The 24,342-nt window shown below is 45.1% G+C and overlaps 1 protein-coding gene across 4 annotated transcripts in view; it reads right to left on the reverse strand.

The window, feature by feature from the left end:
* Window positions 1–1,020: 1,020 nt before the first annotated feature.
* The window catches only part of LOC147624199 (ubiquitin-conjugating enzyme E2 22-like), a 57,788-nt gene continuing 34,466 nt past the window's right edge, over window positions 1,021–24,342 (reverse strand). For all 4 annotated transcript variants that reach the window (XM_086819143.1, XM_086819141.1, XM_086819140.1 and 1 more), the window contains exons 6-7: window positions 1,612–1,715; window positions 1,021–1,462 (exon numbers count right to left, since the gene is read on the reverse strand). In XM_086819143.1, coding sequence (XP_086675269.1) covers window positions 1,165–1,462; window positions 1,612–1,715 — 402 coding nt within the window. In that variant the 3' untranslated portion in view covers window positions 1,021–1,164. The remainder of the gene's footprint in view (window positions 1,463–1,611; window positions 1,716–24,342) is intronic.

Raw genomic sequence — 24,342 nt, forward strand, 5'->3', positions numbered from 1 at the left:
CGACCAAGGAGAATGCCCAACCTGCCTATACATAATACCCAAGGTTAATCGCATTATACGTCGATCACCCTACGATTGGTCAAAATGGACCGAATTGGCCACATCACTCAACTAGGACCATATTAGACTAAACAACAAACCTATGTTCTAGGTGCAACTTCCAAACCATCTAAGCTCGTCAAAATGTCCATTTAAGCCCCGCGATCCAAGAACTAGGTGTCTCGAGAAAATCTCCTTCTACCCATGATTACGATCAATAATCAACCCACACTTTCATGCATCATGCTTCGCATGGTATCAAGTCTATATAAGCCATCTCCTAGCCATACGACCACATGACCAACATCGAGTGTCTAAACTGAGAATTGTCAGACACCTACATGCTCAACACAACGACGACTCCTCATATAGGAGCCTCACAAAATAGAGGAACCCATCACCCACACATTGGGGCAATGATGAGAGTGAAGCATTGATTTCCAACTGTTTTTTTTTTTGGACAAGTGGATACTGCAGTAACTTTCCACTATGGGAGTGGGTAGATTCAAACCACGTACCTCCCTTTTGGGAGGCAAGGGCACTACGATAAACCCCAAGAGGCAACTATAGTGATGTGGTTAAGAGGAAAGATTTTTTCAACCATACACTCAACACGTATGATGTAAGTATGAAGTTGGGAAAGTGTATTTTCGCACTTCATTAATTTTTTTGTTTTTCGGAAGCCTTTTTACATGGTAGCAATACAAGTTTCTTCCAGTGGTCTTCATGACTTCCAACATGGTGCATACATGATGGTGGTTGGCATAAAAGAGCTTTTCATGTTTGACTGAAGTTTGATTTTCTTGGAGGAAGATTTAATGCTCAGGAAAGTTTACTATGTTTGGGGCAATTGAAGAATTGCTTTTTTTAATCCATGTCTAAGAGGTGGTTTGAATTGTTATTATCAATTTCCGGTAATAGAGCGACCTTGAGTAGGACAAAAACAAACAGGCACGCGCACAAACACGAATGAGCGATAGCTGGTCAGGCAATTACACCTGGCGAGGCGATAGAAAGAATTAACATAAACCAGCTGGGCACAACTTGGAGCTGTTTACAGAGATATGCTTACATCTCATGAAGTAGCACAGACTCTAAGACTAAGAGAAGTGTAAATTCCGCTTTTTACAGCCTTTTTAAGCTCTTTTTCCTCAGCTCAGATTTCCTTTTCTCCATGTGAGTTCTCCCTGACCCATTCTCATTTTTGGGCTTCTTTGTGCAAGGGGACAAGCAGGCAGCAGTTGCATCCGCACCTGAGGAACAAAACCCGCCATCACTACTATCCCTGTTCACATTCGTCTGTGTAAGGGGTGCCGGGAGAGCTAAATCTGAGTCTGTTGAACCCGCATTCACCGCTCTCAATTCTGCCATTCTTGACTTTATCTTGGACTTGGAGGCCGTGGCATGTATACTAGTCATTAGCCTGCACTTCACGATGCTTAACTTGTTAAGACTCAAAAGCAAAATAGATTTTTTTGAAACAGTCTATTGTTCCTGTGAAAGCGTAGAAAAGAAAGAAATTGTATAAGCCTCTTGATTAAGCTAATTTTCAGTTGTCGACATATTAAATACCTGGCATAATTAGCATAAGCTTCATAGTCCTCCATCAGCATTTTACCTGCTTCTTCATTCAGAGCAGACTCAGGAAAAGGTTCAATCAATAAGCACCTGATAGCCTGTAGCAAGCAGTAAGGTTCATGAAGCATGAAATTACATAAATTTGATGGAAGAGAGGTAGACCCTGAAGAAAGCACAGCAAATAGATATACATGTTATTTTTGTGCCTAAACCTTAGCATAAGGTTAAAACATTAAGAGGGGCTTCAGTTAATCATCGTCACACCAGTTGCTGTGCATGAGCCAGTATACCTCTGCATTATTCCGTACAAGACCGTACTGCCATGAACTTGATCATACTGCAGCCGCACCTGCATGTACCTACCGTATCAGTTTATGTGCTCACTGTACTGGCTGTTTTCCGACCTGTACCTGTTGTACCGCCTCTAGTGCTTGTTGTACCAGCTATGCCAACACATGTACCTGTTGTTTTAGCACCTGTACTTGCTGTTTGCTGACTTGTACCACCGGCTGTAATTTCAAAACGGACCTGCTGTTGGGGCTGAATCTGGTTATTCAAAGACATCATTGAAGAGGTCAAAGGTTTGTTCTGATGCATTATTATATGTTGAAGACCATGAGTATGGGTATTATTGATGTTTTTCGATAGAAGGCCTGGTCGTCGGCCCATGTCATGTATAAGTTTATATACATGGTATTTTCGGGCAAAAGTTAAAAGCCCTTCTGTAAACGGAATATCAAAGATTGTACCTGGACAATGTGGCCTTTCTCCAAGTGTGGGAGACCCCACAGCTTGTACCAGATTAAATACTCCTTGGCAATAAAGTGTGGCGTCCATGTGGATATCTCTATTTTCAGAATTGCGGATTTCTCTAATTTCAGTCACGTGGAATTTTGTGGTAATAATAACCATGGATGTGTTTAATAATGTTCTGCATTCATGGTGTATAAAGAGTGTGCCAAAGGGGGCCTATTCGCCTGGGCAAGCCACCTGCTTCTGTCACAATGCTCTGCTTGGCCTGTCCTTTAGCTGGGATCGGATGATTGAAGTGAAGATAGCTTACTCAACCAGACCGACCTGCTTTGGCTGCTTAATCTGCCTGTACAGCTACTTGACCTGCCCAACCACCTGGCTGACCTACAGGCGGCCTGCCCAGACTGTTCAGATGAGCTATGCACTGTCCTGATAGGCTGCCCTACTTTCCTGACTTCGGCATCCTGCAGCGTGCATGATCTAGACTGATGTTTGGTGCCCGGCACTTGGCTTAATAAGCTACGAGATATCTGTACACACCTGAACTCCAAGTGGGTTACAAAATTGTGCCGGGGTCACACACACAAAACTGCCTAGACTTACCTAAGCCTATCCTGATGGTAGGACTAGGGCTCACAACGAGCCAAGATGCTCATTAAAAACCCAAAGCTGGCACATAAGTAGGGTTTATGTGTTACGTTTTGCTGCAATCAAGCAAATAATGTATGTCCAAACCCATTCAACCTCATATAAGGTGAGCCCATCAACATGACACTTGTAAGGTGAGCCTATGCTCAACATGACACCTTATATAGTAATATGTTCTCAAAAAGCTCATTTACCTACTTCATGATCTCTTTTTAGGATGCACTTACACGATAGGCTGGCCTATTAGGTGGTGAGCTACCTGACACAAGATCAATGCGATGATCTTCCGGTCATACAGGTGGCAACTCATTTGGTAACTCATCAGCAAAACAATCATTGTACTCTTGCAAGAATTTCAGCCTATCATTACTAAGAGTGTTTACATGCACATTATTTTCTTCAACATGATCCCATACAAAAATCAAGTACGCAAAGACACTCTTTTTCATTACTTTCTTAATTTGTACATGAGATACAAGGGGAATGGTATCACCCTCTTCACCAGAGCAGCAATCATATGCTCTCAGCCTTTATGCATGAAGGTAATCCTGTTGGTCTTGTAAGCCTTACACGGATCAATGCGTGTGTGCCAAGGCTTTCCAAGCAATACATCACAACCATTCAAAGACGCTACAAGAAAGTTCTCATGATTCACATAGCCTTGAATGTGTATGCGCAACTTGCCAATAATAGGCATAACCTACACTTCTTTACCAACAAAGGCAACCCCTGCTTCAATTTAAGAACCCGTGTCCTCCACTTCAATACCCAAAGCAACTGCCATCTGTGTAGATATGAAGTTCTAAGTTGCACAATCATCAAACATGAACAAAGCGGGCTGATCCTTCAATTGTCCCCAAGCTTTACATACAACCATGTCTTTGCTATCATGTGAAGTGTTGCCCTGCACATCCAGAACCATATGCACATTGGGCTTTGATGCATTCGCATTATCACGCTTTTTCTTGTTTGGACATGCATTTGTAATATGCTTAGTGCTATCACAAGTAAAGCATTTCTCCTCGCTCATATATTGCTTTTTCTGCTCTAGAGTGAGACCATAGTCTCTCACTTGGAAGGGACGCTTCTTGGTAGACTTATTTTCAACCTTTGGATCATTTTTATCTTGGTTTTGGTCCTTTTTAGATGGCTGTCTTGAAATGAGGGTTTAGCCTTATTGGATCGACTCAACTTGAGTTCCAATTGCTCAGTGGCAGTGCCGGCTGCAATTAGTTAGTATAAGGTGTGACCAAGATACATTTGTAGTCCCGCTTTGTACGCGGGTTGCAATCCCAATTGAAACCTTGGTGACATGCATAAATGGAGACACCTCCAAAAGCACTTTCCAAAACTTTTGCACATATGCATTCACCGTTTCCCTCTCATTCTACTTCACCCAATCCCAATTCATTGTTATCTCGTTCAATGCATTGGGAAGCAAGAATTGGGCATAGAACCTCTCCTTGAACTCTTCCCATGATCTAATAGGATTCAATGAGAGCTTCTCTGTGAGCCACCAATGGACAGGCCGCAGCAGTGCCTTTTCATGAACATGCTTACATGCTGGATTATGGATTTCTGAGTGAAATCCTCATCACTGAAAGCAATATCAAACCGGCCAATAAAAGCAAGTGTCTTTGACGCATCATATTCCCCATGATGTGCGTCAAACGTCACAGATTTGTCTCCGACTTTGAAGTCACGAGACTTTGATGCATTAGCCTGCATCTCAACATGTTTTCCCGCATGTTTGTCCATTGGGACAGCCCCTGTGTGACTGGCATCATTTTAGAAACAAAAGGTGATGCATTAGACATAGATACATGTGTCCTATAAGCATGAGGCATGGCTGGTCCCTCAACACATTGGTGCATTTTAACCCATAGCTTCTCCCTCACGAGCACACTCGAGGGCATGAGTGGCATGAGAGATACGTGGAATACCTGCACCAACAGAAAATTACAACCCATGTTGCATGTGTTGTGTATGCACATTTTCAGCTGGAGCCTGGCAATGGCATTTGATATACATTTTGACCACGGCAATAAACATTGCATCCTTCACGGGCTACATAAGGTACACCTGCATGGCATGAAGTCGCCAATGGTTCCTCTCGAATAGCTTGAGGATTCATCCTCTTAGACATAAGTTCTTGTTCGAGCACCTGTGGGGATACCAAGGCATGTGGGATGGTTGCCTTTTCCACATAGGCATCCTCAGCATAGTAACAAAAAAACCCATTTCTAGCTTTCGAAACCTCAAACCTCGAAACTTCAAAACGGTTTTTAAAAACCTCGAAACCTCTCTAGTACGATAGTTTCGTCCAAATTTTAGGTTTCGTTTTTTTCCACCCCCCAAATTTTTCCGAAAATTTTTTATTTTTGTTTTTCTTCCATATCTTCCTCATCACCTTCCTTCCCTCTTCTTCTCGTGCCTCCCTCCTTCCCTTTTCCATCTTTTGCTACTTCTTTCACTTCTACTCCTCCTTCCTTCATTTTCTTATTCTTCTTCGTTTCTCTTCTTCTCCCTTGCTCTTCTTCTCCTTTTCTCTTCTTTCCTCTTTTTCTCTTCATATACCATCCTTTAATGTCTTAAAATTTTTCCAATTTCTGTCTTCTCTTCTTCAATGTCTTAAGAGTCCTTCACCACTTGTGACATCTAAACAAGAAAAATTACCATGATGAAGATGTGTGAGAAGACACTGTTTTTTCATCATTACACTATGTTTTTAGATGACTACTATAAGTTCTTTAAGTATTTATACTTTATGAAATTATTGATTTTTCGAAACCTCGCTGTTTCTTAGCTGAGGGACAAAACCTCGAAATGTTTCTTGTGACTATGATCCTCGGTACAAGCCAAGTATGCGCATGCTACATCCCTTGGTCGCATTTGCAACTCTTGAGCAATCCATATAAGATTCAGCTTTCTCGGCCTTCAAACGATCATGTACCAATGGATCCTCACGGCGGTAGAGCTTCAATTCTTCTTGTTGTGCATAAAGAAGGAGCCTACGTACGAGTAAGTTCAATGGACTCTTCTTCCTACATTTTCTCTTTGCTACGGGACAGCTGTCCCACATGTTCTTGTTTCCTAATGTGCACCACATGAGTTTGCTCATCCTGTAAAGCATTGGAAGCATGCATTTTATTATCCCCGCCTCTTGCATGGAGATAGCTAGTGCTCGCGGTGATCGTCTTTCACGATAGAAGTGAAAGAGAACTATATGATCTAATACCAATGTAACTTGATTGAACACAATGCTAATCAATACACTTAAATACACCAAGATTTAATGGACAACATGCTCAATACAAGAAGTAATTTGCTGAATTGACAAGAGATACACAATGAGCCGGGAACGGCCGGCCTCTCCCTCAAATAAAGTATATTGATCTTGGAAGAATCAAGTACAGTGTCATGGGTATTTCTGACCAGATTTTCATATCAATGCATATAAATACAGTATTGCAAACAATGTGGTTGTCAGTATAGACTTGCAACTCACACTACGCTCTCAAGTGCCCATGATCCCTACCATTTGCTCTCTATTGTTCCACCAACACATGGTAGCAACAATCTGCAAGAGAGCACGTAGGACAAGAGAATACTACACAAGGTATGTGAACATGGAGTCCTCCTACTTGCTTCCATACTTAAGCATCAAAGCTTACCAATTGCAAGTAGAGTCGATGACATCGAAAGTCTTCGCGATGGAAGCGTTTGGAGTGTTAACATCTTCAATCTGTCGTGATCTTTCGCGACAAGAGTCTTCAAGAGGATGAAGGAAACCTTGGGAAAGCTTTCCCTATGGTTCAACTTGAGAACGGAAGGCTGAAATTAGGGTTTTCAACAAAAAAGATCAAAAATTACAAAAAAAAAATAAGAATTTCAGTCATTGGGAGTATGTGGGAGAGTGAACAGCACCTGGAAACAATCTTCGAAGCTTGAAAAACACACTAGCAAGCTTGGATATGGAGTTGGAAAGTTAAAAGTGCAAAAAATAAAGCCAAAAAGGCGTCATGAAGGGGGCGCCTACTTCTAGAGAGAGAGGAAAGAGAGATGGTGAGATGTCCACTCTAAGTACTAGGTAGAGAGGACAAGTGACTTGTGGTGCAAGCTTGGATGGACACATGGCTGGTTGCTCCCTTTGTACAAAGGGGATAAGATCTGGGCAGTGGGCATTGAGTTTTATCCACCTCAGGACATCAGTGTGTGTGAACACAAGGCTGGTCATAATTTATAACACAAGGCTGGTCATAATTTATAAGTGAGTTTTGGTCGCCCAAAACTTAATGAAGTGTATACACACTCACTTATAAGTTGATGCTAATTTCTAAGGCTAGGTTTATGACCAATACTTACCACCTGTCACATGCCACATAACCATGTCAACAGACAGTTTCACATGCACGGTTCACGAGCAGGCGTCCCCTTACTCGGAACTACACATTGATCAGGCAAGCATGAAAACAGCATGCAAGTTCAATTGCAAGCAAGCATATAAACATACTATGCAATACAACATTAGTATGGACAATCCCCGTTCATGAGACTATACCAAAATAGACATGCTCCAGGCAAATACACGAAGTACTAGACCCAATGGAACACCAATCCTCCAAGCATTTCCGGGCATGTACACACAAGCGCATCCCAACGGAAAGCCAAGTCCACTGTATGACATGAGTGGCATCAATCCTCGGCATATACAACTGCCATGGACGCCAATCCAATGTACATACATAATGAGAAAGCACGGGTGGACCAATTAGGTGGCCAAATGGTGACATGTACTTGATTCTCCCAAGATCAGAATACTTTATTTGAGGGAGGGATCCCCGTTTCAGCGCATTGTGCATCTCTTGTCAATTCAATAAATTACTTCTTGTATTGAGGATGTTCTCCATTAAATCTTGGTGTATTTAAGTGTATTGATTAGCAAGTTACTTAGTGTCATGAGCATTTCTCACCAGATTTCCACACATTGCAATGCATATGAATACAATATTGCAAACAATGTGGTTGTCGGTGTAGACTTGCAACTCACACCACCCTCTCAAGTGCCCATGTTCCCTACCATCTACTCTGTATTGTTCCACCAACTGAATCTCGCAGCGACAGTGCCCGGGAGACTAGGGTCTTTGACACATTTGTTGATACCATCGATGCATATTAAAACATTTAAACATGGCCACAACCTTAACACATATCCATCATCACTTTGCATAAAACATAAAGCTGGACAAAACATCCACAAATGCTGAAAATGGAGCTTGCACGTGTGACACCGCATAGAGGCCGGAATGGGCCGACCCCCCCCTTGGAGTATTTTATTACCCAAGGAGAATAATATCATGTACAAGCTTTGAGGGCCTTACTCTCCCCACGGGAGATGCCGGATTATCCCTATACAAATACCATAACACAGCCCAACACAAGGCTACCAAGCCAGAACATAGGCTGTAGAAATGCCGAGCCAACAATATAATCCATATACCTCCGTGTGGGTACTGATTCTTCCCCAAAAACCACAGGTCTTCATGCAATAGAGAGGGTACAGCAAGTACAACTCTCCATTCAGCCGGTACAGCGGGTACAATGGCTGGTACAGCCGGTACAGTGGCTGGAACAGCAGGTACGATGGCTGGTACAATAGGTACGATAAGTACAAAAGCTGGTACAGCCAGTATAATGTGTGGTACAGCAAGTACAGAAGCTGGTACAGCCAGTACAAGGACTAGTACAGTAAGTACAATGGCTGGTACAGCCGGTACGATGGCTGGTACAACAAGTACAGCAAGTGCGGTGGTTGGTACAACAAGTACGGTGGCTGGTACAGCAGGTACAGCAGGAACAAATGCTGGTACAACACATACAATGGCTAGAAATCATAATAAATGATTGAATACCCTTGCCTTCAGTATTTCTTCGCGATGGAAGCCTCCAAAACAGTCCCCAACAGCCGGTATTCTTCATGGGCAGCCTTCAAGTGAGAGAGAAAGAGAGTAGCCATCATTAGGGCAACCTGTAACGGTAGTAGAGGCTAGTGTGGAGCAAGAGAGCCTCCATTAATGAAGAGAGAGGGCTCCAATTTATAGATTTGGGCCTCCCATGAGCTAAAATGGCAAGAGAAGGCTACAATGACAAGTGGAGAGCCACACAATAGCTGAAGTGACAAGTGTGAGGACACTTGTCTCACTTTGATCCTTTTTCTAACAAGTGTCGGGCCACTTGTCTCACTTTGGTCCACCTCCTTGCCACATGTCCCAATCCAAGAGATGGGTCCTTCCATAAACTTTATCTCTAAAAATATCCCAACTGGTAGACATTCTGTCATAGGCACTTTGCCAACTCTTGGTATCTGCTCAATTCCAGATGTAATGACGCGAACAGAATTTCCATCGGAGTCGGGCCAAAAATAGCAACTCTCCTAAATTTTAGGAGTGTGGTCCTTTGTATGCTAGGATAATCCTCCATTCCCAAAGCTTGTACTTTCCAAATATTTAAACATCCTGGAGTCCACTAGACCCTTTTCAGACTGGGAAATGTCCAGGCTGGTGACATCCTCCCCAACTTCTTAAAAGTTCTCCGCAACTTTAAGCTTCAAGCCATATATTCAAGATATAATCATGTTCCATCGAGTCGGCGAGACGAGATAGTCTCGAAAATCCAATATATCATAATCCATGTCCCAAGATAAATGGGCGAGACAAAAAAACAGTCCCATAAGTCCAGATATCATAATCATGTCCCAAGTAAATGGGCGAGACAAAACAATCCCATAAGTCCAGATATCATAATCCATGTCCCAAGTAAATGGGCGAGACAAAATAAGTCTCCTGCCAACAAGACATCGGTCCACATGACCCTTGGCATAGACAAAAGTCCCGTCATGTCCACTTTACCACTTGCACTCCGTGTTGGTACTCTGACCACACACCTTGGATGAGAGGTGGGCTCAAGTAACAAGATAAAACAATCACTCGCAGGCATAGATAACCTGGAGTTCCATAAGCATTTCTGCTACTTGAAAATATTCCGCCTGCCATCATAACACACCATGTGTGCATGGCCGGAATCCACACGGGCACCGCTCGAAAGTCCACAAATGTCCTGCCATGTCCTTGGACTCATATGCATCCACTAATATGATCCATACACATGCCCAGGTATAATACATACATGCATCCGCATGTTTCTAGGCCTGACACGCATCCGCATGTCCCTAGAATATAGGGGTTTGTGACATTCCCCCCGGCTTCTAATCAGTTGACCGCAACTGAAAAGCCTCCAGATAGGCCTCATCCACTCTGTGCTCACCACACACCTTGGAGTAGAGGTGGACTTTATCCATAAAAGCATCATATCCATGAGATATCCAAAGATTTCTTCTCTATAAACTCGGACAGATTCGTCCATAGAAATTGCCTGTTAAGCCCAATATCTATATAAATCTCGTCCAAGAAAGAAATCTCCATAGATATAATCCATCCCAGTAAAGGGAGCCATAAACAATGTTTCCCTGAAACCATCTCAAGACAAACAATAACACCTTTCTCCTTGCATAGCTATACAAGGGTTAGTGAACATCAAAAACACTTCATAGCAAAAGCACTAACTTTGCAAACCTAAAGTATACTTAGCCTTTCTTTGCCAGGTTGGTCATGAAGCCAAAAGAAATATCTCGTCACCATATCCTTAACATATCCTGAGATATATCTCCATATAGCTTGTCTGTAAGCTTGATAATATAATCCACAATATCCATATGGAAAGAGTGCTAAACGTGTGCACATAAAGCCAACTTCACACTTCCATGATAAAATTCTGTGAATTCATAAATCCTTAGATCAACAAGCTGTCTACTGCTCTTGCTCTTGCTTCATAAGCTATGAAGCGGCTGGCCATGCTTAACAGCAATGATGGTAAGTGTGGTCCCCACTTGAGATCTTTTCTCTTCCTTATTGATAGAAGGAAGCCTCCGCTTCCAAGAAAGCCTATGCTCTGATACCAATGTAACTCACGGCGGGTGCCCGGGGGACTAGGGTCTTTGACACACTTGTTGATACCATCGATGCATATTAAAACATTTAAACATGGCCACAACCTTAACACATATCCATCATCACTTTGCATAAAACATAAAGCTGGACAAAACATCCACAAATGCTGAAAATGGAGCTTGCACGTGTGACACCGCATAGAGGCCGGAATGGGCCAACCCCCCCCCTTGGAGTATTTTATTACCCAAGGAGAATAATATCATGTACAAGCTTTGAGGGCCTTACTCTCCCCACGGGAGATGCCGGATTATCCCTATACAAATGCCATAACACAGCCCAACACAAGGCTACCAAGCCGGAACATAGGCTGTAGAAATGCCGAGCCAACAATATAATCCATATACCTCCGTGTGGGTACTGATTCTTCCCCAAAAACCACGGGTCTTCATGCAATAGAGAGGGTACAGCAAGTACAACTCTCCATTCAGCTGGTACAGTAGGTACAATGGCTGGTATAGCAAGTACAACAAGTACATAAGCTAGTACAACCGATACAATGGGTGGTACAGCAAGTACAGAAGCTGGTACAGCCAGTACAAGGACTGGTACAATAGGTACAATGGGTGGTATAGCCGGTACGGTGGCTGGTACAGCAGGTACAGCAAGTGCGGTGGCTGGTACAGCAAGTGCGGTGGCTGGTACAGCAAGTACAAATGCTGGTACAACACATACAATGGCTAGAAATCATAATAAATGATTAAATACCCTTGCCTTCAGTATTTCTTCGCGATGGAAGCCTCCAAAACAGTCCCCAACAGCCGGTATTCTTCATGGGCAGCCTTCAAGTGAGAGAGAAAGAGAGTAGCCATCATTAGGGCAACCTGTAACGGTGGTAGAGACTAGTGTGGAGCAAGAGAGCCTCCATTAATGAAGAGAGAGGGCTCCAATTTATAGATTTGGGCCTCCCATGAGCTAAAATGGCAAGAGAAGGCTACAATGACAAGTGGAGAGCCACACAATAGCTGAAGTGACAAGTGTGAGGCCACTTGTCTCACTTCAAGTGTCAAGCCACTTGTCTCACTTTGGTCCACCTCCTTGCCACATGTCCCAATCCAAGAGATGGGAACTTCCATAAACTTTATCTCTAAAAATATCCCAACTGGTAGACGTTCTGTCATAGGCACTTTGCCAACTCTTGGTATCTGCTCAATTCCAGATGTAATGACGCGAACAGAATTTCCATCGGAGTCGGGCCAAAAATAGCAACTCTCCTAAATTTTAGGAGTGTGGTCCTTTGTATGCTAGGATAATCCCCCATTCCCAAAGCTTGTACTTTCCAAATATTTAAACATCCTGGAGTCCACCAGACCCCTTTCAGACTGGGAAATGTCCAGGCTGGTGACACCAACACATGGTAACAACAATCTGCAAGAGAGAACGTAGGACAAGTAGGGTATGTGAACATGGAGTCTTGCTCCTCCCTCCTGCTACTTTCTTCCATATTTAAGCACAATGATTACCAATTGCAAGTAGAGTTAATGGCAGCAGAAGTATTCCCCGCGATGGAAGCGTTTGGAGTGTTGAATCTTCAATCTGTTGCGATCCTTTGCGACAAGAGTCTTCAAGCGGATGAAGGAAACCTTGGGAAAGCTTCCCTTGTGGTTCAACTTGAGAAAGGAAGATCGAAATTAGGGTTTTCAGCAAAAAGAGCAGAAATTACAACAAAAATAAGAGCTGTTTTACTGAATTTCAGTCACTCGGAGTGTGTGGAAGAGTGAACACCACGTAGAAATAATCTTGGAAGCTTGGAAAACACACAAGCAAGCTTGGATATGGAGTTGGGAAGTAAAAAGTGCAAAAAATACAGCCAAAAAGGCCTCATGAAGGGGGCGCCTACTTCTAGAGAGACAAGGAAGAGAGATCGTGAGATGTCCACTCCCAAGTGTCAGGTAGAGAGGACAAGTAACTTGTGGTGCAAGCTGGAATGGACACATGGTTGGTTGCTCCCTTTGTACAAAGGGGATAAGGTCTGGGCAGTGGGCATTGAGTTTTGTCCACCTCGGGACATCAGTGTGTGCGAACACAAGCTTGGTCATAATTTATAAGTGAGTTTTGGTCGCCCAAAACTTAATGAAGTGTGTACACACTCACTTATAAATTAATGCTAATTTCTAAGGCTAGGTTTATGACCAATACTTACCACCTGTCACATGCCACATAACCATGTCAGCGGAACTACACATTGGTCAAGCAAGCATCAAAACAGCATGCAAATGCAATTGCAAGCAAGCACATTAAGATGCTACGCAATGCAGCATTGGTATGGACAATCCACGTTCATGAGACTATACCAAAATAGACGTGCTCAAGGTAAGTACACGAGGCACCGGACCCAATGGAATACCAATCCTCCACGCATTTTTGGGCATGTACACACAGGCTCATCCCAACGGAGAGCCAAGTCCAGTGTATCACATGAGTGGCATCAATCCCCGACATTATGCAACTGCCATGCACGCCAATCCAATGTACATACATAACGAGAAAGCACAAGTGGACCAATTGAGTGGCTAAATGGTGCCATCATGTACTTGATTCTCCCAAGTTCAAAATACTTTATTTGAGGGAGGGACTGGCCGTTCCGGCTCATTGTGCATCTCTTGTCAATTCAACAAATTATTTCTTGTATTAAGCATGTTGTCCATTAAATCTTGGTGTATTTAAGTGTATTGATTAGCATTGTGTTCAACCAAGTTACATAGTGTCATAGGTATTTCTAACTAGATTTCCATACCAACGTATATGAATACAGTATTACAAACAATGTGGTTGTCGGTGTAGACTTACAACTACACTACCGTCTCAAGTGCCCATGATCCTTACCATCTGATCTCTATTGTTCCACCAACACATGGTAGCAACAATCTGAGAGAACATAGGACAAGAGAACACTACACAGGGTATGTGAACATGGAATCTTGCTCCTCCCTCCTACTACTTGCTTCCATATTTAAGCATCAAAGCTTACCAATTGCAAGTAGAGTCGATGACAGCGGAAGTCTTCGTTTGGAGTGTTGAAATCTTCAATGTATCGCGATCCTTCGTGACAAAAGTCTTCAAGTGGATGAAGGGAACCCTGGGAAAGCTTTCCCTATGGTTCAACTTGAGAAAGGACGGCTGAAATTAGGGTTTTCAACAAAAAGACCAGAAATTACAACAAAAATAAGACCTGTTTTGCTGAATTTCAGTCATTGGGAGTGTGTGGGAAAGTGAACACCGCCTGGAAACAATCTAGGAAGCTTGGAAAACACACTAGCAAGCTTGGATATGAAGTTGGGAAGGAAAAAGTGCAAAAAATACAACCAAAAAGGTGTCATGAAGAGGACGCCTACTTCTAGAGAGAGGGAAGAGAGATGGTGAGATGTCCACTCTAGGTGTCAGGTAGAGAGAACAAGTGACTTGTGGTGCAAGCTGGGATGGACACATGGCTGGTTGCTCCCTTTGTGCAAAGGGGATAAGGTCTGGGCGGTGGGCATTGAGTTTTGTCAACCTCGGGACATCAGTGTGTGCGAACACAAGGCTGGTCATGATTTATAAGTGAGTTTTGATCGCCCAAAGCTTAATGAAGTGTGTACACAGTCACTTATAAATTAATGCTAATTTCTAAGGCTAGGTTTATGACCAATACTTACCACTTGTCAAATGCCATATAACCATGTTAGCAGACAATTTCACACAAACGGTTCATGGGCGGGTGTCCCCTTACCCGGAACTACACATTGGTCAGGCAAGCATGAAAACAGCATGCAAATTCATATGCTATGCAATGCAGCATTGGTGTGGACTCAAGGCATGTACACACAGACACAAGCCCCAACGGAAAGTCAAGTCCACAGTATCACATGAGTGCCATCAATCCCCGGCATATGCAACTACCATGGACACGAATCCAATGTACATATATAATAAAAAAGTACGAGTGGGCCAATTGGGTGGCCAAATGGTGACACTCCGCCAAGCGAACCACCATTCTGACAACCCCATCCGACTAGGATCCGACCACAGCGGCGGGTGACATGGCAGTGTGGCACCCGACCATCCCCATCCAACTAACAGGCTGACCAGGACTCGACGACTTGCCAAGGACCTATAAATAGGGACCCTCGAGGGAGGGTTCTACTCATTGCGAATCACTCTCTCTACTCGTTTTCAAAGTGCGATCGAGAGTGTGCTTTTCCCTCTACACGTGTGTGCGTGTGTGGTGTAGCTCTGTAACTTGGTCATCCTTTGGTAGTGAGCCTCGGCTTTCAAGGCCACCTCCTATAAGGTGTTTGTAATAAAGCTTCTGCTTGTACCTCTATCTCTGCTATGCAATTCTCTTATTGACAGGTGCTTTACAATTGGTATCTTTCACAAATAAGGAAGTGTGTGCACAGAAAACATTATCCCATACATAACATCATAGCATCTGACAACATCATCATCATACTTTGATACCACTGAAACAACAATATGAAAACCTACACAAAAACAAAGCACTAGGGGCTGAAGTTGGGCCAGCCCCCCCCTGAGGTATCTTTATTACCAGCAGAGTGTTCCAGTACAAGAGAACGGATGCCCGAGAGTAAACACTCTTCAAATTGGTACCAAATACATCCAGAATAAGATGAAAACAAATCAAACAATTGCCTGAGTCCTTGAACTCAAGAGTTCCTAGGGCACAACCACACTCTAGTACGTGATCACACCCTCTAGCAGTGGTGTTGTCCCAAATAACTAGCCATGATTGGCTCTCGCCACCCGAAGGTTCCACCCTTAGAGCTACAGGCTTCACGTAGGATTAGAGATTGTTTGCCTTCAAATCCATTGCGGAGAATGTTGCTGAATTGGTCTGAACAGCACTGTTTTCAGCCCACAAACATGCTGTACATGTCACCCAAAGAGATGATACGCGTGCCCTGTTGTTTGCCTTGAATCCCCAGCCTTCAGAGCATGAAAACTCAGCCCAGAAACCTGTTGTACAGCGGTCAACCAGCCCTGTAGAGAGGCCATAAGTGGTCGCCTGCTTCGAGAGAGAGAGAGAGAGAGAGAGAGAGAGAGAGAGAGAGAGAAGAATCGCTTTTTCCTATAGCAGCCATGGAGGCAAGCAACCAGCTATATAGCAGCCCTGTCCATAGTCGACCAGCTCTCCCAAGTTCTTTTGCATGCTCCATTGACAATTGTCTCAAGCCTAGGATGTTCCACCACCAAAAACAGCTGGAAATGGGGGCACCTAGCTGATTTTGGCCCTTCCCCCCCAAAATAGCAACTCGTGGAGCTTTTTTGGCTAGATGGGCTGCCCACTTTGAATAATGGCCAAGTTTTATTAAAAACTGGTCCTTTTGATGTGAACACTTTAAAAAATTGTCCTCCCAAACTTAAGTTTTATTAAAAAATGGTCCTTTTGATGTGAACGCTTTAAAAATTGTCCTCCCAAACTTAAGTGCATGTGAACACATCATAATTTGTCAACCCAAATTCAAGTGTATGTGAACACCTACACTCATAAACCTTAGTATAATAAAATATAAGCTGTAAATTGAGTTTGGAGTCACTTACCACCGGCAAAACACATAAGACCACCACCTTAGTCCCAAACAGGTGTGCACATACGCGTCCACAGGGTTTCCAGGCGTCCCCAAAGCATTTGCAATTTCACTCTGCCCATCCGTCTGAGGATGATAAGCTGATGAAAAATTCAGCTTTGTGACCATATTATAAAATAAAGCCCGCCAAAATAAACTTGTGGTTCTCGGATCCCGATCTCCCACAATAGTCTTAGGCATACCATGATGCTTGAAAATCTGGGCCAAGAATATCGACATAGTATTGGGTCCCAATTACCCTCTGTAGGGCCCCCACCACGGATGGTGTATTTGCTTTATTAGAATGATGTAAATCTGAAAACAAATACAGAAAACTTGACCTTTTCTTGGCTGGGAAATCCCTGCTCTTGACCTTCAGAAGTCCACCCCTTTGCTTGGCAATCTCCTTGGCTTGACTGGCCCTTGATTGGCTTGAGCACTTGGTGAAAACTGAGATGAATGATGGGATTATGGCTCTCTTCTATTTATACTACCCTTCAGGGGCAGTCAGCCAGCATAAGGGCAGGCGGCCAGCATCAGATATGTCCCACGATTGGATATTCAGCATTTAATGCTGAAAAATCTCATTAAATGCTGGAAAAAATCCCCATAAATCCTGCGCATCACTTCCTGGCTGGCTGGTCATCAGGTGCCTGCTTCTTAAGGGCTGGGCACATCTTTTGCCCACAATCCCAAAGCTGGGCAGCCTGTATGGGCTGCCCCATACATGCCATACAGCCACTTAAAGGCTGTATGCTCCTGAAAAAAGCCTTATCTTTGCCCTAGGGCTGTCCCACAGCCCTTCCATGGCTGGTGGGTTCAGCCTGGGCCTGCCTGACCCTCATGGGGGTGGTTCTACACCATTCCCATGCCCACACTCAGATCCGGGGTAGCCCTATGGGCTGGCCCCTTGTCCTAAACATAGTCTACTCAGTGATTTGGCATCCGGTACCATACCAGATACACAGAACCACTGACATCATTCTAGAGGGAGACTCACAACGCGGACTCGCACTGTTTCATGTGCAGGACAGTGCACACCTGACCTTGGACTCATGTGCAGGACAATGCACACCTGACCTCGGACGACTGAGATGGATCCCTGGCTGACTCGTCCCGGACTGGGCTCACATGGGACCAGTTCACCATCCCAGGTCCTGCACCTTCTGTACAGAAATGTCTACGTGGCATCCAAGTGCGGGATGATCTGTTTTGACAACAAATTCAGCCCTAAGAAGATAATGCTTCCATACAGTAAGGGCATGAATCACTGCCAATAGCTCCTTTTCATAAACCTGTAAGTGGAGCTCTGCATGTTGAAGACGCCTGCTCTCAAAAGCTATGGCATGTCCTTCCTAATTCAAAACAACTCCAATGTTGTCCCCACATGCATCACACTCAACTGAGAAGGGTTTATGTAAATCCAAAATAATCAATATTGGTCCTGATATGATACAAGCTTTCAGCTTATGGAAAGCTTCCTTCTCTACATCATTCCACGTAAAGACAGCTTTCTTCTTAGTGAGATCATGCAAAGGTGAGGCAATCTCATAGAAGTGTCTGATAAACCTCCTATAATATGCACATAATCCAAGAAAACTTCTAACTTGGTGAACCGAATTCAACTCCGGCCAATCCTGAATAGCCTGTATTTTGCTTGGATCCATGCGTACCCCATCCTTGGATACAATATGACCAAGATAATGAATCTCAGATAAGAAGAATTCACTCTTCTTACCATTTATGTAGAGCTTATGTTGTCTGAGCTCTTCAAAAACTGTCGCCAGGTGTTCTCTATGTTCTTCCTCATTCTTTGAGAAGGAAATTTTCTTGGACTTATAGTCCTTCGGCTCCATACGAGCATGCCAAGGCATTCCCAACAATACATCACATCCCGTAAGTGGAGCAACCAAAAAGCTCTCATGATCTAGGTAGCCCTGGATATGGATGCGGAGTTCCCCAATGATAGGAGTTACATTAACCCCTTTACAAGCAAAAGCAGCATCAGCATTCATTTGCATACCATAATTTGATACATTTAACCCAATAGCTGTAGCCATCTCTTCAGAGATGAAGTTATCTATGGATGCATCATCAAAAAGGAAAAGAGCGGGCTAATCCTTCAGTTGCCCCCAAGCCTTGCATATGGTTCTGCTCTCAACAGGCTGCCCCGTATTTCCGTGAACATCGGGAATCACATTCACATTAGGCTTCTTAGCTTTATCTCCTGTATTCTTGGGATTCACTTAAGATACAAGTGGTCCTTGCTGCCACATCCAAAACATTTCCCATCTCGTACATACTCAAGCCTCTGCTGTTTGGACAACCCATGGTCAAAGAATTTACTCCCGGCTTCTTAGACGAGCCTTCCTTTGTATCTGAAGAACCTTTTTGGTCACCTTTAGGGGGCGGCTACTCCTTTTTCTGGTCATAACCAGCCCTCTTCTTGCCTTTATATGAATCTGAAAATGGCCTGTTTTTGGGCAAAACATGCAACCGTTCCGCCACAGTAGCCGAATGAATGAGCTTTTGAAGAGTCTGATTCGGGTACACCTCCAGGCTGTCCTATATTACAGAGTGCAAGCCAGCTTCAAACTTTATTTTCTTCATCAAGAGACATGAAGGGGGTTACCTTCAACAGCACCTTCCAAAATTTGCCCACATAAGTTTGCACAAACTCTCCCTCTTCCTGTTGACGCCAATCCCATTCCTTCTTCACATTCTTAGCAAAGTTCGATGGCAAAAACTATGCATAAAACTGCCTCTTAAAGTCAGTCCAAGAGAGAGCTGCAGTGCCATCCAACAACTTTTCCCCCCAATCATTGGCCGTATCTTTCAAGTGCATGCCGACATGTCGCAGATTAGACTTCTTTGTGAAGTCTCCATCACAAAAAGCTATCTCAAATTGCCTGACGAAAGAAAGAGCCTTTGTAGTATCCATCTTTCCATGAAAATTTTCAAACTTTATGTCCTTATCTCCCGATTTAAATTCTCGGGTCGTCTTCTTGCTGCGTAACCTATAAGGAGAAACAGATCTGTCTCCCTTACTCCGAGAATGAGAAGAGCCTTCATGCTTGGAGTGTTCCTGTTTTCGAGAGGCATGACGAGAACGAGAGGAAGCATCATCAGACTCCTTAGAGTTTGTATGAGTGGCATGATGAGATACATCCTTCTTCATCTCTCCTTTTTCTTGCAAATAAGATTTGGCCAGTTCCTTGGGATTCGGATATCCCAACGGGGCAGCTATGGCCTTGAAGACCTCACCATCTGTATTACTCTTTCTCTTAGACTGCAAAACCCTCTGTACATCTGGATCTTCCTATATGGCTCTCAATGTTGCAGTCTCATCACGATATCGCCTAACTTGGCGTCTCAAAGTTTCCAACTCAGACAATACATCCATAAGTTGTGTGGCAAGTGAGGTGTTTTGTACATCCCTGGGCACCTCATCCTGCATCTGTCTGTTGGGTGTATTCATCACATGCTCATCATCACTCACATGATCAGCCATGATTGTAGATCAAAAATTTCTGCCAACACAGTAATCTTCTGTGCTGCCCGGAACGCTCTTATCTCCTACCCTCAACAAGGGGACTTACCACAGGCTAGAGAACCGAAGCTCTAATACCACTGTCACAAATAGGGAAGCGTGTGCACAGAAAACATTATCCCATACATAACATCATAGCATCTGCTGACAACATCATCATCATACTTTGATACCACTGAAACAACAATATGAAAACCTACACAAAACCACAGCACTAGGGGGTGAAGTTGGGCCAGCCCCCCCAACCCCCCCCCCCCCCCCCCCCCCCCCCCCCCGAGGTATCTTTATTACCAACAGAGTGTTCCAATACAAGAGAATGGATGCTAGAGAGTAAACACTCTTCAAACTGGCACTAGATACATCCAGAATAAGATGAAAACAAATCAAACAATTGCCTGAGTCCTCAAACTCAAGCTTCCAAGAGTTCCTCGGGCACAGCCACACTCTAGTATGTGATCACACCCTCTGGCAGTGGTGTTGTCCTGAATAACCAACCATGAAAACCCTGGCTTTGGCCACCCGAAGGTTCCACCCTTAGAGCCACAAGCTTCACATAGGATTAGAGCCTTCAAATCTATCATGAAGAACGTTGCTGAATTGGTCTGAACAGCACTGTTTTCAGCCCACAAACATGCTGTACAGGTCACCCAAAGACATGATACGGGTGCCCTGTTGTTTGCCTTGAATCCCGAGCCTTCGGAGCATGAAAACTCAGCCCAGAAACCTGCTGTACAGCAGTCGACCAGTCCTAGTTCTTTTGCATGCTCCATTGAAAACTGTCTCAAGCCCAAGATGTTCCATCGCCAAAAACAACTGGAAAGGGGGGCGCCTAGCTGATTTTGGCCCCCCCAGAATAGCAACTCGTGGAGCTTTTTTGTCTCTGGGCTGCCCACTTTGAGTAATGGCCAAGTTTTATTAAAAACTAGTCCTTTTGATGTGAACACTTTAAAAAATTGTCCTCCAAACTTAAGTGTATGTGAACACTTTATAAATTGTCCGCCCAAATTTAAGTGTATGTGAACACTTGCACTCATGAACCTTAGTATAATAAAATATAAGCTGTAAATTAAGTTTGGAGTCACTTACCACCTGCAAAACACATAAGACCACCGCCATAGTCCCAAACAAGTGTGCACATACGCGTCCACAGGTTTCCAGGCATCCCCGAAGCCCATGGACAATCACAAGCAAAAATACCAAGCATTGTCCAGGCAATCAAGACAAGTCATTCATGCATGTCAAAACACATACAAATGCTTTATGCATAATATTTTCGATTCCATCTCCCAACTTATTCATCTTGTACCAAACCCTTCTCGGGCACCGCCCATACAGGTATAAAGAATGCTCACCAAGGTGTCCACCCTTCCATGAGACTTCATCAGCATGCCAAGAGCTCTCACCAGTGGTTTTCTGTGAGGGCTTTTCGGCTAGTTGGAGAGACCAGACCATTGTGCCCATATTGAAGTCTAGAGATCCCACAGTTTCCAGCAACAATCGTACCATTATGGTCGGCCACACCTTGGCGAAACTATACGCATCTATTATTGAGCATGAGTTGAGTATTTGGGCAGAGACTCAAGGATTACGAGCTACATGCCACGCAAGTTTTCGACGGGGAATTTTTTTTTTTCCGAGAAAAGATCCTTTCATTAGTTATGTAAAAAACGCCCGTAGGACTACAAAAGATCTCTCCTGCTCCTAAGAGAGAGAAGAGCAGTGAATACATCATGGCAGCCCGGGAGACTCTCCCTAGGTGCTGCAAAATACAAGCATCAGTCTAAAGAACTGAGCGGCTAAATCATACAATAGGGGGGGGGAAGAGCCAAACAGGTGGCCTGTAGTGCCAACGGGGGGATCCCGTGTGTAGGGTGTAGAACGGGCCGTAGCGCCAAGTGGTGTGAAAGGCCTAGCGCCGTAAGATCGCCTCATCCGAGTCTCCCCGGATGCGGTCGTACTGTCCTCGCAGGGTGTGGATCAACTCCTGCCAAATCCCCCGAACAGTCTCTGCTGGTGGCTCTAATCTCCCCTCAAAGGCCGTAAAGCACCGGGCCCTCCAGGTGAACCAGATGGTGAGGCTGCTGAGGAGCTCCCATCGTAAATCCCTCTCCTGTGTCCAGCTGGCGGACGAGAAATCCGGTGCCGAAACCAGGCGAGGCTGGCTCCTAATAAATCTGATGGCCTGACTGCCCTGCTCCATCTCATAGCCCATAGCAGGCCCTGACGAAGTCGACCAAGCAGCGGCACCCCACGTAAACATACCCTCTGGAGAGAGGGGGGCCAGAATACGCAGCATCCGCAGCCAAATCTGCTGTGCCTGAGGGCAGTCCCAAAGGCAATGTCTCTGTGTCTCCATAGGGTGGCCGCATCGGACGCAGGCCGCCGGAAGACCGCTGTAAACAAGCCAAGTGCCAACTGCTGAGCCCCTGTGGGCGACCAGCCACTGAAAAGCCGAGATCCTGCGGGCCTGTCGACTAGCCCAGAGCCGAGCCCAGAAATCCTCCAGGAACTCCTGTGATAGTCCCTGCAATCGCCAATGCCCCGCTGCCGCTGGAGAAACCGTCCTCCTCGCCGTCAAAATATGCCGTCCCAGCCGAACAGTATACTGGAAAAAGGTGATCTCTGTGGCCTCAAGGGATGCATAAGGATCATGCCACTCGTACTCCCCGGGGTCCCACTGTAGCCGGGCCAAGGGGCGCGCTGCATATGCCCATATGCGCCAATCCGGGAGCACATCAGCAGGGTCGGGGTCAATATGCCACTTCCGAGAAGCGGCAGCCACTACCCGAATCCTCTGAAAGGTGCACTCTGCAACCAAAGGCGACTCCATCTCCACTCTATGGAGTCTGCCCTCAACCTGAATCTCATAATAGAGGCATCTGCCATCCTCACTGCTAGCTCTGACAGCAATCAGGATCTCCAACTGTGTAAAGGCTCCCATCCACCGTGGGGCCACTGGCTCGAGAGGTGTGAACCACTCCTCTGTAAGTGCCTCCTGAATATCATCCCTCATAATCAACCCCCCTCTGAAGTGACTCAGCCTCTCCACCTGGGTCTCCTCTGGTAGACTGCAGAAAGCCTGCCAGTCTCCAAAACTACGAGCTGGGCCTGCCGCTAAAGGTCCCCAGGCTAGACGAGGCCGAGAACCCAGCATATGACCCTGCTCTGTACGAACCGCTGGGCTCCAGATGAGCGGCTGCCTGGCCCGCTCCTCAACACAAGAAGGAGGCCGCTGAGAGAGCCTCGGTCTCAGCAGCTCCCAAGCTCTCAGGATACTCAAAGCAAATCTGTCCTCCCATCCTCTACTGAGGCCTGTCCTCCTCATCTCTATGAAGATCCAGCGAATCTCTGGTGCCCAAGTACCCCCTGCAGGAGGCGCCCGGGCCTGCAGTCGCTGCAAGAGGAGCTCTTTCCAAGGCTCAGCGCCTGGAAGCAACCCCCGAACAATAAGCTTCCCCAATAAGGCTCTACTCTGATCGACTGGATCTATAATGCCCAAACCGCCCTGAGCCAGCGGAAGTGTAATAACTGCCCATGCAACCTTTGCCCGAGCTGGCTGACCGTCCCGCCCAGACCACAGAAAGTTCCTGATCAGCCTCTGTACCTGGCTGATGCAAGAGCTCGAGAAAATCCAGCAAGACGTAATGTACCACATAGTCGCTAACAGCACCTGATTTGCCACCACCACCCTCCCAGCCAAGGATAGTCGAGCTGTACTCCAATACAATAGCTTCTTCCGAATGCTCAGAAGAAGCGGGGCAATCTGCTGCTCAGGTGACAAATCGAGGCCAATCTGGCATCCCAAATACCGCACTGCTGTGCCTGGAGGAATCCATCTAAAACCGGGGTCCGGGCTCCATGCCGGAGTGGGAGCACTACTAATCCAAAAGGCCACTGTCTTGCGCCAATTGATCAATGCTCCCGAAGCTGCACTAAAAACCTGGAGCGACTGCTCTGCCCGAATAAGATTGGCCTCTTGGCCATGCAAAAATAAGCCCGTGTCGTCTGCAAACTCAGCATCAAGCAAATCCTCCCCCCGGACTGGGAGCTGAAGTCCTCTCAAACCAACCTCCTCTGCCGTCAAATACATACTCATAGCCTCCGCAAAGAAGAGAAAAAGGAAAGGGGCAAGAGGACACCCCTG

This window comes from Cibotium barometz, chromosome 25 (assembly GCF_041138505.1).
Source record: "Cibotium barometz isolate CiBa-2024 chromosome 25, ASM4113850v1, whole genome shotgun sequence".
Classification (NCBI taxonomy): domain Eukaryota; kingdom Viridiplantae; phylum Streptophyta; class Polypodiopsida; order Cyatheales; family Cibotiaceae; genus Cibotium; species Cibotium barometz.